Raw genomic sequence first — 20,839 nt, 5'->3', positions numbered from 1 at the left:
CAGCATCAGTCCTTCCAAGGAACACCCACGACTGACCTCCTTTAGGATGGACTAGTTGGATCTCCTTGCAGTCCAAGGGACTCTCAAGAGTCTTCTCCAACACCACAGTTCAAAAGCATCAATTTTTCAGTGCTCAGCTTTCTTCACAGTCCAACTCTCACATCCATACATGACTACTGGAAAAACCATAGCCTTGACTAGACGGACCTTTGTTGGCAAAGTAATGTCTCTGCTTTTTAACATGCTATCTGGGTTGGTCATAACTTTCCTTCCAAGGAGTAAGTGTCTTTTAATTTCATGGCTGCAGTCACCATCTGCAGTGATTTTGGAGCCCCAAAAAATAAAGTCTGACACTGTTTCCACTGTCTCCCCATCTATTTCCCATGAGGTGATGGGACCAGATGCCATGATCTTAGTTTTCTGAATGTTGACCTTTAAGCCAATTTTTTCACTCTCATCTTTCACTTTCATCAAGAGGCTCTTTAGTTCCTCTTCACTTTCTGCCATAAGGGTGGTGTCATCTGCACATCTGAGGTTATTGATATTTCTCCCGGCAATCTTGATTCCAGCTTGTGCTTCATCCAGCCCAGCATTTCTCATGATGTACTACTCTGCATATAAGTTAAATAAGCAGGGTGACAATATACAGCCTTGACGTACTCCTTTTCCTATTTGGAACCTGTCTGTTGTTCCATGTCCAATTCTAACTGTTTTTTCCTGACCAGCATACAGGTTTCTCAAGAGGCAGGTCAGGTGGTCTGGTATTCCCATCTCTTTCAGAATTTTCCACAGTTTATTGTGATCCACACAGTCAAAGGCTTTGGCATAGTCAATAAAGCAGAAATAGATGTTTTTCTGGAACTCTCTTGCTTTTTTGATGACCCAGCGGGTGTTGGCAATTTGATCTCTGGTTCCTCTGCGTTTTCTAAAACCAGCTTGAATATCTGGAAGTTCACAGTTCACGTATTGCCGAAGCCTGGCTTGGAGAATTTTGAGCATTACTTTACTAGCGTGTGAGATGAGTGCAATTGTGCGGTCGTTTGAGCATTCTTTGGCATTGCCTTTCTTTGGGATTGGAATGAAAACTGACCTTTTCCAGTCCTGTGGCCACTGCTGAGTTTTCCAAATTTGCTGGCATTTTGAGTACAGCACTTTCACAACATCATCTTTCAGGATTTGAAATATCTCAACTGGAATTCCATCACACCCACTAGCTTTGTTCATAGTGATGCTTTCTAAGGCCCACTTGACTTCACATTCCAGGATGTCTGGCTCTAGGTGAGTGATCACACCATTGTGATTATCTGGGTCATGAAGATCTTTTTTGTACAGTTCTTCTGTGTATTCTTGCTATCTCTTCTTAATATCTTCTGCTTCTGTTAGGTCCATACCATTTCTGTCCTCTATCAAACCCATCTTTGTATGAAATGTTCCCTTGGTATCTCTAATTTTCTTGAAGAGATTAATAACTTGCTCTTAATCAAATCTCCAGCCCACAGGCAAGCGGTACAGACAGAGGCCAGAGGGGTTGGGAGATGGACCTTAATAACCTGGGAGCAGAAGCAATTAGACCCAAGTCCTAGGAAAAAGACGGGAGGGCGTGGAACCACAGGCAGTCCTGGGTGCTCTGGCTCATTTCTGTTTTATCCTCAAGTTCGACACATGAAAAGCACCTGGTGGCGAGAACACTTTCCTATTTCAGTGGCTGAACTCTCTCTGTATAACCGTCCCAAAAGATCTGCTTTATGTCTGATTGCATTTTACTATGAAGAAGGCTAAAGCTACACCCCTGAATTTTTAAATATAGCACTGGTATTCCAGAATCTGGAGTTGTAAAAGTTGAATACTTCAATGGAAAAAGCAAAACTTAGATTCAACTCTTAAATTAGAGGACTTTTCCAGAAAGGTAGCAATTTCAAATGAGATTCTTTATAGCAATTATTACTAATTATTTAAAGACACTTAAATTTTTAAAAAGTCACTTACTTACATTCAGACAATAGAGAATGCATAATGTTAAGTAATGAGAAGCCACACACACAAAAATATTCTGCTCACATTTATTTCAGCTCAAAAAACTAGTCCTCAAAAAGTGTCTTGCCTGTCAAGATTTTAATGAATCTTTAAAATCATCAAGTTAAAAATTTCACCTCTTCTAGGAAGCCTTCTTCAGAAGAAAGTACTATTTCAACCCTAGAAACTCCACCAGTATTTCATCTTACCTTTCACTTACTTATGATAGCATATGTGAGGTTTTATCATCCCTAGATGGATAATAGACTCTTTGAGGGTTTGAAGTGTATAGTTCACTTTTGATTTCCTCATATGCCTAATCTGCTGTCCAGAGAATACTATGCATCTGACTGACAAACGGATAAACCTGGTCCTGGAATAAGGCTGCAAACAGGTTAATGTTGTTGGAATATCATTCACTGGCTTGCATCTGAAGTGTACCAACAAAGGTCTGTATAGTCAAATCTATAATTTTTCCATTAGTCATGTATGGATGTGAGAGTTGGGCCATAAAGAAGGCTGAGCACTGAAGAAAATTGATGCTTTTGATCTGTGGTGTTGGAGAAGACTCTTGAGAGTTCCTTGGACTGCAAGGAGATCAAACCAGTCAATGCTAAAGGAAATGAGTCCTGAATATTCATCAGAAGGACTGATGCTGAAGGAGCTGAAGTTTCAATACTTTGGCCACCTGATGTGAAGAGCTGACACATTAGAAAAGGCCCTGATGCTGGGGAAGATTGAGGGCAGGATGAGAAGGGGATGACAGAGGACGAGATGGTTGAATGGCATCAGTGACTCAATGGACATGAGTTTGACCAAGCTCCGGGAGACAGTGAAGGACAGGGAAGCCTGGCGTGCCACACTCCACGGGGTTGCAAAGAGTCAGACACGACTGAGCAACTGAACAGCAACAACAATATCTCTGGGCCAAATGACTCTTTACAAGTCAAACACAGCACAACCACACTTGAGAAAGAAGGTGTCATTGTTAAAGGAAAATCTAAGGCTCGAAATTCTCTGAAAAGTACTCCAAAGAAATCAAGCTTCTTTGATTTACTTAAGACTCCCAGGCAGCACGCAGAGTGCTAATACCGAGATGTGCTAGACCATCATGCACATTCAATTGCGCAAAATGTGAATGCCAAGAGGGATTAGATGTTACTTCATACTTAACAAAACCGGAAAAAAAAAAAAAAATGGAATGAGATCATGCCTGTAGTTTAAAAGATAACAAGGATTAAATTTCAAAAAATGTTTCAGGGATTCATGTTAGAACTAGATTTTTCCTGAACTGAGACACAGTATACACCTAACAATGAGCATGTGTGGAGGGCAGGGGATCAGATTTGGTTTGTTGACTCTTAAGAAAAATAAGCCAGACAGGGTTCACATTTATTACTACAAAACATCATCTTTTCCCCCTCACTTCATCTTCTACCTGGGCTCAGGACATGAAATTCTTACCAGGTTGGAAGAGGCAGGTCTAAAGAATTTAAGAAAGTAAAGGCTCTCCTTGACAGAGGGAGACAGTGCTGCAGACAACACCTTTTCTGGCTCAACCTCCCAATCCTCCCCCTTCAGTTTCCTTATCTTTCACCACTCTGAAGTCCTGAGGCTGAAATCTGAGAGCCAGCATCCAGCCAGGGGTTCCCAGCAGAGGCAGTGCTGTTCCCTCCGGCTGTGAAACCTTGGGGACATTTTTAATTGTCAAAGTGATGGGGTGGGGCTAGGGTCTCTAGCATCTGATGGCTGGGGACCTGGGATGTTAGATGTCCCGAAATGCCTCAGTCTTGCACAATAAAACAAGCTGTCCCAACATCTGCAAGATTTTCCAAAGTGCACAGTGACATTTTCACAGGTGAAACCTGTTTATAATTACTTGCCAAAGTATTTTTACCTTCTTTTTAGTATACTCATTCTTGGGAATGCAACTACTAAATAAGATAAGATTGTACTTTCTCCTGTTTGGGACTTTACCAACAGTCACCCACTTTTTGCAGAATCACTGACATCAGTGACAGTTCTGTCACTTGTGTTATATGAGTTATTAACACATCTCTATGGGTCTTTATTACTAGCTGACACCCCATGTATAGGTGTATCTGACCACTCCATTACGTCTTCTAGTGTAGTCATGTCTGGGCTTTTACATGTTGTAATGTACACCTTAACATTAACCACTTTCTCTGAAGTTGCCTTTATTTATAATAAAGGACTTTGTTAATATTTTCAAAATTATGTGTGCAAATATATTAGGTGAAAAATTAATTTCACTTGAGAGTAAAAGGTTCATTGAAATGTTGGTCACAAAAGGGGACACTGGTATGATGGGGTTAAAAACCACTGCTGATCTTGACAACAATTCTGTGAGAAGGAATGCCAGGCCAGGGCACAATGTAGCAAAAATCACTTTGAAACTGTAAGGGCTTGATCATTTTTACAAGTCAGTCCTTTTGGTTTCATCTTCAAAGTGTGTGTCTTCCATGTCCCTTCCCCTGTTTCTACATTACCACCCACCACTCCATCAAACCTCATTTTCTAAGACTCCCCATTTCTATGGTATCCCATCAGGTCCTATCCTCCATGCAATGAAAAAATGAATACAACATAATATCTGTCATTTTCACTTCTGTGGCTTACTCGTATTGTTCCAGCATCCCAGAATCTTCTCATGCTCTTTTCCACCCATACAAAAGCTTCAAGATTTTAGCTCAGTGTCTCTCTCTTTCCATGAAATTCCTAAATTACCCAAACTACATCAATCATGTATTACTATAAATTATAGCAGTGTTGCTGTCCATGGGTTTCCCTGATAGCTCAACTGGTAAAGAATCCGCCTGCAATGCAGGAGACCCCGGTTCGATTCTTGGGTCAGGAAGATCCCCTGGTGAAGGGATAAGCTACCCACTCCAGTATTCTTGGGCTTCCCTGGTGGTTCAGCTGGTAAAGAATCGGCCAGCAATGCGGGAGCCCTGGGTTCTATCCCTGAGTTGGGAAGATCCCCTGGAGAAGGGAAAGGCTACCCACTCCAGTATTCTGGCCTGGAGAATTCCATGGACTATGGGGTCACAAAGAGTAGGACACGACTGAGCGACTTTCACTCACTTTTCTATACACAGTTTTCTCCGTTATTAACATCTTGTATTGGTGTGGCACATTTTTTATAAGTAGATGAACCGCATCATTATTAACTAAAGTCCATAGTTTATACTAGGGAGTCACTCTTTGTGGCATACAGTTCTAAGAGTCCTGTCAAACACATAATGCTCATATGATTATATCCACCATTACAATAACAAAATAGTTTCACTTCCCTAAAAGTCCGCCTCCCTTAACTTTCATCTCCTCTCTTAATCTTCCTTGGAAACCAGTACTTATTGAATGTGGAAACCAAGGAAGAGAGAATTAGGTAACTTCCCCAATGCTGTAGAGTCACTGGACTGCAAAAACTATATTTTCAATCATTCTGCTACATATTGTAGCACATTGTACATTCTACTGTAATTTAAATATCCACATTCTAACGATTAATCAGGAGTAAATGCCATGGGGCGGCAGTTGGTGAGGGAGTGGGGTTGGGGTGGGGGAAGTGGTGGCTAAATTCAAGATCCAAAGGCATCTGAAAGAGTTAAGAAGCCCTGCCCTATGGGTAGAGACAAGCGGGGCTGGGATCCTCAGCAGAGCTGCCATGTCACCCATCCCGCATCCTCCTGAATGGGGTGGGAAATCAGCCTGGGGGATTTAACGCTGTCAAGGCGTTGCTCAATCCCTTTCTTATATCTGGAATGCCTGCCCCACCTGCTTCTCACTTAGCCCCATACCACCTCCTCCTCGGGGCAGAAATTCTCTCCCTTCTCAGCACTTATACTTGCACTGTCTGCCCTCCTGGCTAGAATGTGAATACCATGAGGACAGAAACTGGGGCTTATTTCTTACAGTCTCCCTACCTGTGACACAGAGGCCCTAAATAAATATCTGCTGAACCAATGAGTGTGAGGAGCAAGGGGCTGTAAAAAGGGCCCCCATACAGAGCCCTGGGGGTCAGGGACTTTAATAACATGTACTGGATGGGAGTGAATTGGAACCCAGGACAAAAAAAGCAGAGATGCCAGTTTCTCTTGGCTAAAGGCTTCAGGAGGTAGGGTGTGGCTTCCCCCAAGCCTCAATCCCTCTGTGACCCAGAAGGAGGCTGCACACCTTGAGCTGAGTGCCCTGAAATGAATGGCGCAGGAGGACCTATGCCCCCGGGGATCACGGCCCTGCTGACTTAGCCAACATAGCTGCGCTGATGTCCTGCCCTCGGTGTCGGGCTTAGAGCTCCCCATGACTGTCCAGTGGAGAGAGAAACAGGACAGGGTGGGGGAAGCGGCTTCCTAAGGTCTTTGTGTGAGTTTAACTTAAGTCAGTCTGGACTACCATCTGGCATTAAATTCAGTCTGTTTTACTGAACGTCTGAAAGTACCAAATATAGAAAGCTGCTTTGTGGTGGGAAAGGCAGCTCAGCGTTATTCGTGCTCATGAGCTGGCCAAGCTCATTTCCACGCTGCTGAGCGCACGGACTGAAAGTGTTTCCTTCGAGCACAGCTGTTTCCACGGCGCACATCTCCTCTGCACCTTTCAAAGGCTGGCTTCTCTGTCACTGCCCTCGCAGTGATGTCAGAAATAGAAAACCATTGAAAACCTTCATTCTTCCTGCAGCTGAAGAGTGTTGTGGAAGGAAGTTTTGTGGTTGCCTCTATCTGGCGTGACTGGAAAGCGGGTTGTTTTGATTATTTAGCCTGTTAATCAGGTTTTTAAAATCACAAGGCCCCATCAGCAGATGAATGGATAAGGAAGCTGTGGTACATATACACCATGGAATATTACTCAGCCATTAAAAAGAATTCATTTGAACCAGTCCTAATGAGATGGATGAAGCTGGAGCCCATTATACAGAGTGAAGTAAGCCAGAAAGATAAAGAACATTACAGCATACTAACACATATATATGGAATTTAGAAAAGTGATAACGATAACCCTATATGCAAAACAGAAAAAGAGACACAGAAATACAGAACAGACTTTTGAACTTTGTGGGAGAATGTGAGGGTGGGATATTTCAAAAGAACAGCATGTATACTATCTATGGTGAAACAGATCACCAGCCCAGGTGGGATGCATGAGACAAGTGCTCCGGCCTGGTGCACTGGGAAGACCCAGAGGAATCGGGTGGAGAGGGAGGTGGGAGGGGGGATCGGGATTGGAAATACATGTAAATCCATGGCTGATTCATATCAATGTATGACAAAACCCACTGGGGAAAAAAAAAAAAAAAAAAAGAATAGAAGGCATGACATAAAAAAAAATAAATAAATAAAATAAAATAAAATCACAAGGCAAGCCCCAGTCTTAAACCATGTGGCGCATACTTTAACATGACTTGAAAGGCATGAGTAATCTTCTAAAGCCTCAGGATCATATATTTTATGACTGTACTATGAACACCTGGAAATCCTTGGCAATAGATTTCCAGTTAATATAGTGAGCTTCAACTGACGTCAGACCAATTCTGGACTTCTATTTCTATCACTGAGACTTGGAGTAGTTGCTTCTTGTCAATTGTTTCTTCCTCAACTGAAATTTTTGAAATGCCAACAGACCTGATGGACTACTTAAAAGAACAGAGTTGGGAGGTCAGGTGAGGGTATGTGATCTAATGCAGGGCTTCTCAACTGTAGCGAGTATACCAATCACTGAAAACCTTGTTGAAACACAAGAGTTCAGGTTTGTAGAGCTGGATCGAGGCCTGACCTTCTGCACCTGCACAGGTGAGGCTGTTGTTGCTGCTGTCACATGACAAGTCCACTTTCATCTCTAGACCGGCACACTTACACAGTGCTGTATGTCAATTATATCTCAATAAAATTGAAGGGAAAAATGCTCCATGGTAGATATTAATATGTTAACCAAACCAATGAAGCAAGTACAGTAGGTAACATTAATAATGTTACTATTTATTATCTGTCAGGAAGTATGCTAAACCACCATATGTGCATTACTGCACTTAATCTTTGCACAATCTTGCGAGGTTGAATTTATGCATATCCAACTTGAAGAATTGAGATTTGACTCGATAGGCTCTGAGTGTAAAACCAGGACCTATGGTAAGAATTATAAGGCCCTGGATTCCAGCTCTGCATAAAGGATGACTATCTGTTTATCTCATAGTGCTAGGAAAAACAACGGAAACAAGGGCTATGGAAGAGTAAATTCCTCAGTCACTGAGGAGTTTCGTCAGAGGCTGGCAGAGGTGCTACTGAGGGATTCAACCACACTCAGAGCTTCTCTGCTCAAGAGCCACTCTGAACAAGATGACCTACAAGTGTATTAGAGTTCATCCGAGGCCATTGCCTCCCCTTATCTCAGCACTACCTTCTTCCCAAGCAGAGTCCATCTCTGACAACGCATTCCAGCACTTAGCACGCATGTGTGTTGACCAAGACTACAGGACAACTCTGTCCACCCACGGGACTCAAGAGTCTCTGCTGAGTTTTTTTCCAGGGAGTACAGTAATGATTTGTTATTCCCTATAGAGTCATGAAATATTTCTTTTTAAACCCCAGAGTTTAAAGGAGAAATGTGGAAGTTATCTACCCGGGTCTCATTTTAGAGATGAGGAATCTAAGAGAAATGATCTTTTCAGGACCACGAAAATGAGTAAAGGACTTTTGAGGACCAGAACTCAGCCTACTGATTGACTCATCACCTTTCCTCTACCCCTTCCTAGGATGACCTTGTCTGCACAGTGGCAGTCAGCCTAGTGGAGGAGATACTGAGGGAGCTCACCATGAGGACATACACCATGTGATACCAGGGAAAATCTCCAATAGGGACTCTTCTGTGAGTGGGGCTGGACCAGAGGCATGAAGGTAGGAAGACTTCTGCGTGGTTTTACTTGAAATACCTCCTAGCACTGTTCAGTATTTTATCTTTAAATTTTTTAAAAAATCATACTTTTTTGGACTTAGCAAAGAGATCTCCACTTTGATGTCTGAGCCCTGGAGAGAAACATAGACACTTTGTATTCAGATAGAACACTTCTATACTTTAAGGACAGGGCAACCACGCTCCTTCAGAAAACTCACTCCATTGCTGGATGGCACTAGCTGACACCTGTGTTTCTCTTCCAGCTCACCCAAAGCGATTTGTTCAGAACTAATTGAAATTAATCAAAGTAGAGGTACATTCTGACTAATTAATGCATATATGATTTAAAAATCATAGAAGAAGGTGGCATAAGTTTAGCACAAGAAACATCCTTATCCTTGATCCAAATCATTAGTGACTTATTCACTGTTCTATATAAATAATTGACTCTCATCATGAGAACCTGGCATCAGCTTAAGATCCCGGAGAGCCTTATGAATCAAAGAAGGAATGGCTTATTGTGTTAAGTAGGTTATATTCTACTTACAACTGAGCTTCTTTTTAATAGGGGAGTCTCAAAGGTGTAAGACTTAGCGCCAGGTACTAAGATGCAAAAATGTGAAACCAAGTGCTGGCCTCCAAAAAGTTAACAGACATTAACAATGAAGAAACACCACAGGGTCGAAACCTTGTAAATGCCAAATGGAAGACACACATAAACCCACTACAGATTCCTGTTGCCAGGTAGGCACGATCTCACGTGGGGCTGGATCCACCTGAGTGGAATGACTCGAGCTGGAACATGAAGAAACACTGACAAAGAGTGAGAAGTAGAGTTTCTGAGGCTACCCTGACAAAGTACCATAACCTGGGTGTCTTAAAACAACAGAAATATACCCTCTCACAGTTCTGGAGGCCAGAAGTCCAAAATTAAGGTGTTAGCAGGGCTATGCTTCCTCCAGAGGCTCTGTGGAGAATGTGTGTCTTAAAGGGAGCAACTGTAACAAAATACCACAGACTGTGAGGGGAGCCCAGGTCAAGGAGCTGGTAGATTCGGTTCCTGTGAGAACCCACTCCCTGTCCTGGAGACAGCTGCCTTCTTGCTGTCTGCTCCCATGGCAAGAAGCTCTGGTGTCTTTCCTTTCTCATAACGGTATTAATCCCAGCATGAAGGCACCACCCTCATCTGAGCCTAATTACCACCATCACCTCGTCTCAGCCTAATTAGTCCCCAAAGGCCCCACTTCAAAATGCCATCATGTTGAGGGTTAGGGCTTCAACATATGAACTGGGGGCAGGAGAGTAGGGAGACACAGATACAAACATTGTAAGAGTATTTCCTGACTCTTCCAGTCTCCAGAAGAATCGGAAGTCCTTGACTGGTGGCCCCATCACTCTAATCTCTGCCTCCATCTTCATAACACCTGCCCCTACACGCCTATCCTTTCTCTGTGTGTTTCCTATGAGGACACTGGTCATTGAATTTGGGTCATTAAGCCAGGATGCTCATCTCAAGATTCTTAAGTTATGTTTTTTTTACCAAATAAGATAACACTGACAGGTTCCAAGGACCAGGATGTAGATACCTTTGGGGAAGGGGGAGAGACCATTCAGCCTATTACACAGGGCAAGAGGGACCACTCGGCTAGAGATTGCCAGGAACGTGACTCATCTGGGGTGAGAACAGAGAGGTGACTTTGGTTGTGGTGGGAGCTTAGGTAGAGGTGCAGAGGGAGACAAGCTGGACTCGATGGCAGGGCCAGGGTATGTGGGACCATAGAGAGACATCAGATTATTCCAAGGAAATCTCCTATCTTGTCTCTGTCCTACTTACTACATGCTTACTTCTGAACCTTTAGTATTTTAATAGCATCATAGACTCAGACTTTCCCCTCTCTGGGGGGGCAAAAAAAAAAAAAAACGGTTGAGTCAGTTTGTGTCACGTTTCCTCTATAGCTCTCAGAGATAAGTCCAGTAACTGCAAAACCAGTAAGCTGTGCTCTCAGCAAAAGCATCTGAGGCAGGTTCTGCCTTCCTGTAACCTGCACTATGACCAGGGCCAGTCGTGAATAAACACATCGATTCTCTTAAGGTTCCCCTTGTGGTTTTTACCAAACCAGTGTTTCTAAAACCCACCAAAATACATGTGCTCTGCTATTCTAGAATTGCAGATCAGTTTGCACGGTTCAGCAACTTCCGAAAGTGTTTGAATAGTTTGGTTTCTTGTGCTCTTCAGAGTGTGGAAGGCAGCTAACCGGCATAGGTAGACATGCAAAGTGACAAGGAAATCCTGATTATTTAAATAAATCATTTTAGCCAAAGTTTTTCATTTCTTCCTATATCAAATGTTTGTTTTTTCTTTACAAGACTTAAGGTAGAAATATAGAGGACTGAGTCTTGTATCTTTCCCTTTCCTATTTTCAGTGCATAATGTCACAACCATGGGTATGACCAAAGCCTAGGCTATAAGGAAAAGTAAAATGCTCAGAAGGTTGGGGGGGAGGGCGGGGGGAGGCGTTCCAAAAATCTAAGATAGAACTGTATAGATAATTATTTTTCTCTGTTGGAACCACTAGAAAAATAACAGCTCTAGACAAACAGACCTGGAGGATCCTTTTGATTGCTTCCCACATCCGTGTTATTCTTGCCAGTGCATGTACAGAGGTTTTGGCTTCTGGAGGTTTGTTTGAACAACAATCATTTGTACACAGGACACAAGGAACTGGAATTAACTTCTAAAGCAGCCTTGTAGCATCAAAACAAACCCAGCATTCTTCAAATATATAGTTGCCTGACCCTCTACCACTTATTAGCTGTGTGACTCTAAATCGGCAGTTAACTGGGCCATATTTCCCTCTGAAGTGTAGAAAAATACAGACCTCACTGGATTGTTTTGAGACTTCAAAGGAAAAGTAGGCAAGGATGTTGTGAGCTCAAATGATGCTATCAGTTGTTTATTAACTTCTAGAGTCCCTGGCTGATTCTTCTTCTCAGAGCAGCCTAGACAGAAGCCAGACTGTTGCCTCGCAGCTCAAAGGATGAGATAGGGAAGCAGTCGCTGTGCGGTGCTGCTTGCGGGCTCCCAGAACTCCTGCTTCTGGAAGGTGAATCTGTATCAAACACTTACAGAGCACTTACTATGCGCAGACTCTCTTCTAACTTAAACAACTGGCACAGCTTTATAAGATACCTAGATACAGAGGGGTCAAGGACTTTGCCCAAGGTCAAACAGCTTACAAACAGTCCATGATTTAAACTCAGGCTATTTGCTCTCAAGCAACTTCATGCTCATTGCCTTTTATTTTCTGTGACCATCACAGAACAATGTGATACAATCATGCCACTCCCAAGCCACTCTTCCTTGAGGAGTCCTTCTTGTGGTGTTTATTCAGTCTGTACTTACAAAAGACAGCAGGTAAATTTCAGCATCTAAAGACAACACGAATTAAAAGAAATAAATGGGACTACATATTTTCAGTACCCAGATAGCTGAAATTACAAACACCTGAACATTACAGCTTTAATTCACTCGTCTTGGCAAATTCTTTCCCATTCAACTCCTGTGTTTTCAGGGTTCTGGCACCAAGCCCAGCCAGTCTGGGCTCCCTGGAGTGCAGCATAATCTAAGAGCCTGCATAAATAAATTCTCATCAGGTGACCCTGGGAGAGCTCAAAGTTCCACTTCAGATTACCCCAGGGACAAGAGGGCAACAAGAATAAATTGCATAATTGTATGGAGACTTATGTAGCAATGGACCTCTCCATTTCAAATCTCCTGCAATAATGAGTGAAGCAGTTGTTAATTATTTTGGAAGGATTCATTTCCTGATTTCTTACACAGCAAATGCTACAATGCATTAAAAAAAAAAATAATGGAAGCTATGTTGTCTTTATAATTCACAGTCTTCCCAATCAGAGTGATTTCTCATTTTCAGTGGTCTGTTCAGCTGTCCTGCCTTAAGTAGCTTCACATCCCTGCTCAAGGTCTTTTAATAATAGGTTCTCAATGGATACGGAATAAATAAAAATTAGGGCATATAGAACTCTTTCAGAAAAGACCAAAAAAAAAAAAGGAGACAGAGAGAGAGAGAAAACCTATTCATTCAACTCTAGCACAATCTGGCTTCTGAAATGTGTTACTTTGAAAGTTCTAGGAAGGAAATGTAAGGGGGCAGTGGGAAAAAGACAAGAGGAAATTACTCATGTTTTACAAGTTTCAAAATAGCAATTCTCTCTCCCACTTAGACATCCCTTAATCTAGTTAATATATGTACAGAGCTTTGTGAATTGCTGTCTTTCTACCTAGTAACCACATGCTTATTCACTCATTTAATCCACCCCTACCAAAAATGTCTAGCATGTGCTAGTTTAGGTACTTCATATTTATTATTTCACTTAGATCTCAAAAGGAAGCAAAATTACCTATATATCACAGTTGGAAAAAAATCAAGGCTCAGAGGTTTTCTATTACATGCAAGGTCATCCAGCTAACAAAAAGCAGAGCCAGTGTGAACGCAAGTCAGTTTCAACAAAGACAGTCTTCTGTTCCATACTTTCCAATAGAGCAGGCTGTTCAGAGACCCCAGATACAGAAAACATTTAGAGATTTCATCACTTGCCATAAAAAAAGAAAAACTCAACAGAGAGGTCTTTGTTCATTTTTTGAAATCCTTGTTAGATGTCTGTCACTGGAAAGAGGTAGCTTGGGAATGTGCAACTTTTTGCTCCTGTTCCCCCACGTGTCCCTGGCCATACATTCCAACCTGCCCATGAGACAGGGATATTTGCTGCTAGTGTTCAGTAAATTCAGCCCAATAATTTGCAGTTGCTATGTACAAAGCCCTGTACTGGTGCCACGATAGCTCAAAAGATGTGTAAATAGACCCAGGTCTCAAAGAACCATATACTCATTCAACCAGTGAATTAACCAAAGGAGAGGAGAGAAAAGGACTGTGTTACGCATGGCATTAGCCAAACTGAAGGTTCGCAAACAGAACATTTGTGAAGGCTTCTCTCAACTCCTGTCTGTAGGCCAGACAGAACTGGGGTACCTTCTTCCTCTGTTCCTGTTTTCTCACGAACGGACTTGAATCGGCCTTTCACAACCCCCACTCCAAGGAAACCTCTTGGCAATGTCACCAATGGCCTCCATAATCAATGGTCATTCTCAGCTTCACTTTGACCTATCAAACAGCCACTTTAAAGCATTGCAATTCACATAAATTGCATGTATGTTGGAAATTACATACAGTGAGCATATAGTATTAATTTTATAAAAATTATTTTTAAAGAGATAAAGCAATAAATGATTCAAGAAAAATCACAAAATTCTAAAAGGTGGAACAGTTTCACATGAATAAGTCTAGCTAAAGGGGAGAGCTGAGCCAAAGTCTGGGATGAGAAGAACAGTGAATCAAAGACTGACTTTGAACACTACAAGGAATGGGGTATGAAGACAACAGTCAGAAGGGACCAATAATCTATTCTTTGTATAAGCTGAGTTGCTTTAGTTGGGGATTTCCTGCAAGGAGAATATATTCCTAGTGAGTTAAGATGCTATATCTGAAAGGCGGTCTGCTTCAAAGAGATCCACTTCTTGTGCAGAGTATTGGGGTCCTTAAAATGAGAGTATTTCAGTTCTGGGTCTGTAATTGGCCAAAGTAAAGGGAGCCCATTAATAATTGCTTCTTAAAATTTACAGAGGACCTTTCTCCAGCAAGTCTCACTTGCTTTTAGCCAGTGAAAATACTAAATTTTCTATCCCATTCCTATAGAGGAAACGGGAGGTGAGTTTTGTCTCCATTTAATAGACGGAGAACTGAGGTGAACCTCACTTGCCAGAAGTTCCTCCAATGGCAGAATATAAAGACTGTAGCAGTCATCTCTTGATTTCAACCTGCTAATATCACTAATGGTATATGATCCTATCACTTCATGGGAAATAGATGGGGAGACAGTGGAAACAGTGTCAGACTTTATTTTTTGGGGCTCCAAAATCACTGCAGATGGTGACTGCAGCCATGAAATTAAAATACGCTTACTCCTTGGAAGGAAAGTTATGACCAACCTAGATAGCATATTAAAAAGCAGAGACGTTACTTTGCCAACAAAGGTCGGTCTAGTCAAGGCTATGGTTTTTCCAGTGGTCATGTATGGATGTGAGAGTTGGACTGTGAAGAAAGCTGAACGCCAAAAAATTGATGCTTTTGAACTATAGTGTTGGAGAAGACTCTTGAGAGTCCCTTGGACTGCAAGGAGATCAAACCAGTCCATCCTAAAGGAGATCAGCCCTGGGTGTTCATTGGAAGGACTGATGCTGAAACTGAAGCTCCAGTACTGTGGCCACCTCATGTGAAGAGTTGACTCATTGGAACAGACCCTGATGCTGGGAGGGATTGGGGGCAGGAGGAGAAAGGGATGACAGAGGATGAGATGGTTGGATAGCATCACCGACTTGATGGACATGGGTTTGCGTAAACTCTGGAAGTTGGTGATGGACAGGAAGGTCTGGCGTGCTGTGATTCATGGGGTTGCAAAGAGTCAGACACGACTGAGTGACTGAACTGAACTGAATATCACTAAGGGGTGAAAATGTGGCATCCACGCTACCGTTCACCCTGCCTGTGCCCACAGCCATAGCAGAAAACATGGCATTCTCTCCCACTGAATCCAGCCTCAACTGCAGAATACTTCTCAACATAATGCTGTAAGTAGCAACTACCAATAGCTAGGTGCTGGCACGGGGAAAAGTGAAAAAACACACACCCATGCAAGGACAAGGCCGAACAAAACAGAAGAGTAAGAATTTAATTCCTGTTTGCTCTTGTTTTAGGTACAGGTTCTGCCAGATGTTCAATATATCAAATGTAGTGCATATATTTTAAATTCTGTTACATTCTTCTCTAAAAGTACTTTGTTAATGTGTATAAAATAAAGATACGTTTAAAAAGTACACATTCATATACACATTGTACATTTCTGTAGACTTCTGCCCAATACTACAGAGGTATGGGTAGGGACATGTATGATAGCTGCAAAAGTTTCTGGGACACAAAGTAGAACTCTTCACTATGAAATTTTAGGTTTTCTACAAATAGGAATGAAATTCAAAGTAATGTTAACTATAATAAAATCAAATGTTAATATGAATTCAGCACCTACTATGAATCTAACCCTAGATTAAATGCTTTAGTTCTAATCCTCACGATAATCCTATGAGAAAAGAACTATTATTCCAATTTCATTGATGAGAAAACTGAAGTTTTAGAGAATCTAAGGTTGCAGAAACAAATATCAAGTGGAACCAAGATTGGAGAGTTCAAGTTCTAATCACTAGGCATAACTTCCTAAAATTATCTTGATAAAAGTATATTTATGGACTGTTCCCATTGAAAAACAAGGTATTCTGTATATAAAACTTCAAAAGTCCTAGTATTCAAGTTAAAAGGTCACAGAACTCTTTTGCTTGGGTTTTCAAGGCTGTAAGTTGTAAACTACATCCTAGGTTCTATTTGTAGAAGTGAAAAACACAGATCACATTTAACACCCAGATTTCATCATTTTATCCTTTAAGGGAGCAAACTCCTCTAACAGATATTTAGAAAGGAGAGTATCCACACATAAATGAGGGCTCCTTGAGATTTTATATGAGGAGGTTCTTGGATAGGAAAAGCAAGTTCAAATTCAGTGGGAGGAACTGAAAGAGAGCCAGGTGGCTGGCATATAGAAACCTAATGTCACCTGGTGATGGTCGATGAGAATTTATATGAAAATGACTCTAGAAGACCGAGTCTTTCAGCCAAGGTTGTACTGAAAGTTTATACATTTAGTGCCACTTCCCTATCACCACACGAGCTCCCATGAAAAATATACAAAGATATAAAAATGTAGGGTTTTTTCCCCTTTGGTACGTCTGTGTGATTTAAAAAAAAAAAAAGAAAGATTAATTATCTCATGGATAAGACACAAAATAGAAATGCAAAGAATACTGCAGACAGAGGTGTCCAGGAGTTCTACTCCTGTGTGCTCATAAAGCTAAAAATATCCCCAGAAAAAGGCTGAGACCTGAGCTAGCTTACCACTGGAAATCAGAGAATGTGGAGGGGGAAGCCATACACTACGAAGAAAGACTTTATAATCTGCCTATCCAGGGAGATGGCAGGAGGCAGACAGCCTCAGCACCAGGACCTAACCACGCTGTGTGCTGGCCTGATAGTGGTTCTTAGATAGTCATAATTGATGTGAACAGAGGTCCCAGCTACAAACAGAAGATTTTACTCTGGACTGGGGTCATCAGAGATAGGAAGTAGGTAATAGGAAATTCTGAGCTAGGGCAGGATAAGTACAGAGAGAGGGATGGGGGAAAGCAAGTGCAAAATCACACCCTAAACTGTAATTTCAAAGCACATGAGAAACACTAGCATTAATGAAGATGGCCAGTAAATTTAACATCTGACTTACCTCCTCCAGATGGAATGAACAGAACCTAAAAATGACTTTCATCTTGAGCTTTAAAAACAAGTAGGTTGTTACACAGATTATCTTCATTGGTTGTATTTTAAAATTCCTCAAATGAAATTTCTTATTATACATAAATCTTAAAGTTTTAAATGTTGAACTATCCAGAGATTGGAAACACAGCATGATCATTTAGAATCTGAAAGACCCCTGGATCAGGCTGTGTTCCCTAAGAGTCATAAAGTAAGAACTTCCATGGACCCTGCATTTCTGCAGCATGTTCAGAGACTAAAAGACAATCGTGGGATGGTGTATGATGGAGAAATGGACATGAATTGCCAAGGTGGACAACACAGAGGGAAAAGTTGAGCCAATCCTATAACGGAACACTTATTTTGACAGAAGGATGGAAAAATGGACATAATAAGAAAAGATCCCTAAAAAACAAACATGGCTTGATAACTAGATTCTGGAGAAGGAAATGGTGACCCACTCCAGTATTCTTGCCTGGAGAATCCCATGGACAGAGGAGCCTGGCTGGCTACAGTCCATGGGGTCGCAAGAGTCAGACACAACTTAGCAACTAAACCAGCACCTCCACCATAATGAGATTCGGGTTAAAGTTGGAATGCCTTGCTGAGCTACCATCCTCAGTTGCTTCAGTCATGTCTGACTCTGCAGCCACATGGACTGGAGCCTGTAAGCCTCCTCAGTCCGTGGGATTTTTTCCAGGCAAGAATACTGGAGTGGGTTGCCACTCCCTCCTCCAGGGGATCTTCTTGACCCAGGAACTGAACCTGTGTCTCCTGTGTTGCAGGTGGATTCTTTACCGCTGAGCCACCAGGGAAGACCCAGAGTTGGAATAAACTTATTAAATTCTCCATCTTCTCTGCCACAGAGGAAAAGTAAGTATTGATATTTATAAAGCAAAATTACATGCACATTAAATTGAGAGATCCTAAATATAAAAGATGACCATTTGGTGAATGAATGGCTGAATGATCAACCCATTCTAAGTCAGAAAAAACAGTGAGGCATTATGCATATTCTTACTCTTTATGCTGGAACTCAAAAATAAAAGCTCTGTGAAAAACCAAATCAATCAGTTTCCAGTAACACATCAAAAACATGTTTCTGTGGTATTCAGTCCTAGAATTTCATTTCCCTGCTCCAACTGCTATGCTGTTATATATAAGCACTGGCTGCTTGAATGAATCACATGCTATCCCTTTATCCAAGGAGGTCACAGGAATAGACGCTACTAAGTGCAAAACATTGGGGGAAAATAATACACTTTGCTTTACTCCCAACCAGATTTGTGACTGACAGAAAGAAACATCCCCATGCAAAGCTGACAAAGAGGGTGAGATTAGCTACCCTCATGAAACTAGAATTCCTAGGGAGCCATGATGTATTCTGGAGGAGGGCATGGCAACCTACTCCAGTATTCTTGCCTGGAGAATCCCACGGACAGAGGAGCCTGGAGGGCTACAGTCCATGGGGTCACAAAGAGTTGGACACGACTGAGCGACTAAGCATAGCACAGCACAGCACATGATGCATTAGACAAGGGGTAATTTTCGTCATTTGTTTTTAACCCCAGAAGGTGATGACAGTAATGGATGAAAAAATTATTCTTCCTAACCCCTCAGGGGAGATCTTGGAGAACTCCCCAAATGCCCCTACGGCAAAATCTCATTTGTCTGGAATTATAGATTCTAATGCTATGAAGCAGTGTTGAGAGGTGACAAGCTCTCTGTCCGAGGCGGTGTTGGGATGGGAAGACCTGTGATGTGCTGACGTGTCACAAATGTGTGGATGTGCTGGAGGTGGGTGGTTGCTTGATTGTTGCTTCCAAATCTGGAATCAAGGACTCAGGGTCAATTTAGGTCAGTGCGTCCCATGGAGGAAAGGCAAGGCCAGCACAGCCTGCAGACGTTGAAAAGGCTCTGAGACCACTCTGACTGTTAAACTCGCAGCTTTTGGACAGCCCAGTCTCTACTTAACGGAAGGTGAAAGAATGATAATGATTCATGTGCATTTACTGCCATGGATCTAAAATCAGCAAATTCTGCCAACAGGGATTTTTTTAAGAAAGGAAACCAAGGAACAACATATAATTAGCTGACAGTTATTTAGGAGTTAATTATTCAGTCCTTTGTTTCACTTCTTCCTACTTAATTCCTTTTGACCACTTCTCTGTTGACTTGCTTTCCATGCCCATTAGAGAAGTGAAGCAGGTGAGACTCCAAGTTAAAAGGGGGCATTCTGTGATTGGAAGCAGTCATAAAAGGTTTGGTAAAGGGAAGGAAAGGAGGGCAGGAGAATATTATAATTACTGGAAAAGTGATTGTTTGCTTTTTTGTTTTGGTTAGCGGGGTATAAAGCAAAGTGTGAGCTCTGAAGTCAAACAGAATGAGCTTTGGTTTCTTGTTTTTGCCACTTAATAGACAATCTGTGTGTCCTCAGGCAGAATAACTTGGTTGGTCTGACTCAGCTTCCTTACAGAGAAAACAGGAATATCAATATCTGTGTTGGAAGACAGTGGCAACAATTGAATAAAATAATGCAAAGAGCCAGATACAAATTTTCCCATCCAGCAGACTCTCAAGCTGCATTATGAAAATTATATAAAATTTACTCCTCTCAGATAACTAAGATATGACTAAAATCAAATGTCCCTAAAATGAGAAGTAGGAGTTCCCAAGTAAATGTACACATTTTAATCTGCAAATTTCTTGATTTAAATTTGCTCTTAAAATTTCCATTAAACTTTACCTGTCGACTTCCTTGCTTGGAAGAGCAGCTGCTTGTGCTCCTCGAAGGTGAGACCAATTTTTGGGATACCGCAAGGCTCTTCTCATCACTCATCTTGAATAGTGTGTCACTTGGCCTCAATGTAGTCAGAATGCCATCAGAAGACAGTGGAGAAGGGAGTATGGAAGTCCCACAGAGGCAGGTGGCTCAGCTTTTATCCAATATGTTTTAAAAGCATTTTGGATGCCCTAAAGGAAATCCCTAAAACCAAAATAAAAGAATTAGCAGGAAGGTCCCAGACATCAGACATCATCTATAATTAGGCACTGAATGTCTGAAAGTGGTTTATCTACACTACAGAATCATGATGGTTAGTCACATAAGGGACTGGGAAGGAAAAGATGCTTTATACCTATCTCTTATTGGAAATTATGGCAGCGGTTTTTCACGTACATGGTTCTTCATGTAGCTTTGCAATATGACAGGCTTAAGAACATTAGTAGAAAATCTGAGTCCAGACACACAGAAAATCTACACCATAAAAAAATCCCAAATCGCAGTGAGATACCACTTCACACCCATGATGATAGATTTAATCAAAAACCTGAAAAATAACAAGTGTTGGAACAAACTGGAACCTCCATGTAATCCTGCTAGAAATTCAAGATGGTGCAGCTGTAGTTGACAACAGTCTGGCAGATTTTGA

At 41.7% G+C, this 20,839-nt stretch overlaps 1 protein-coding gene across 3 annotated transcripts in view; it reads right to left on the bottom strand.

Moving 5' to 3' along the window:
- Positions 1 to 20,839, bottom strand: part of OSBPL3 (oxysterol binding protein like 3) — a 196,348-nt gene that overhangs the window by 77,505 nt on the left and 98,004 nt on the right. For all 3 annotated transcript variants that reach the window (XM_043872172.1, XM_043872175.1, XM_043872174.1), the window contains one exon: positions 20,155 to 20,394. In XM_043872172.1, coding sequence (XP_043728107.1) covers positions 20,155 to 20,247 — 93 coding nt within the window. In that variant the 5' untranslated portion in view covers positions 20,248 to 20,394. The remainder of the gene's footprint in view (positions 1 to 20,154; positions 20,395 to 20,839) is intronic.

Source organism: Cervus elaphus, chromosome 18, assembly GCF_910594005.1.
Source record: "Cervus elaphus chromosome 18, mCerEla1.1, whole genome shotgun sequence".
NCBI lineage: Eukaryota > Metazoa > Chordata > Mammalia > Artiodactyla > Cervidae > Cervus > Cervus elaphus.
Note: the sequence above shows the minus strand (reverse complement) of the source record. Positions and strands in the feature narration are given on the sequence as shown.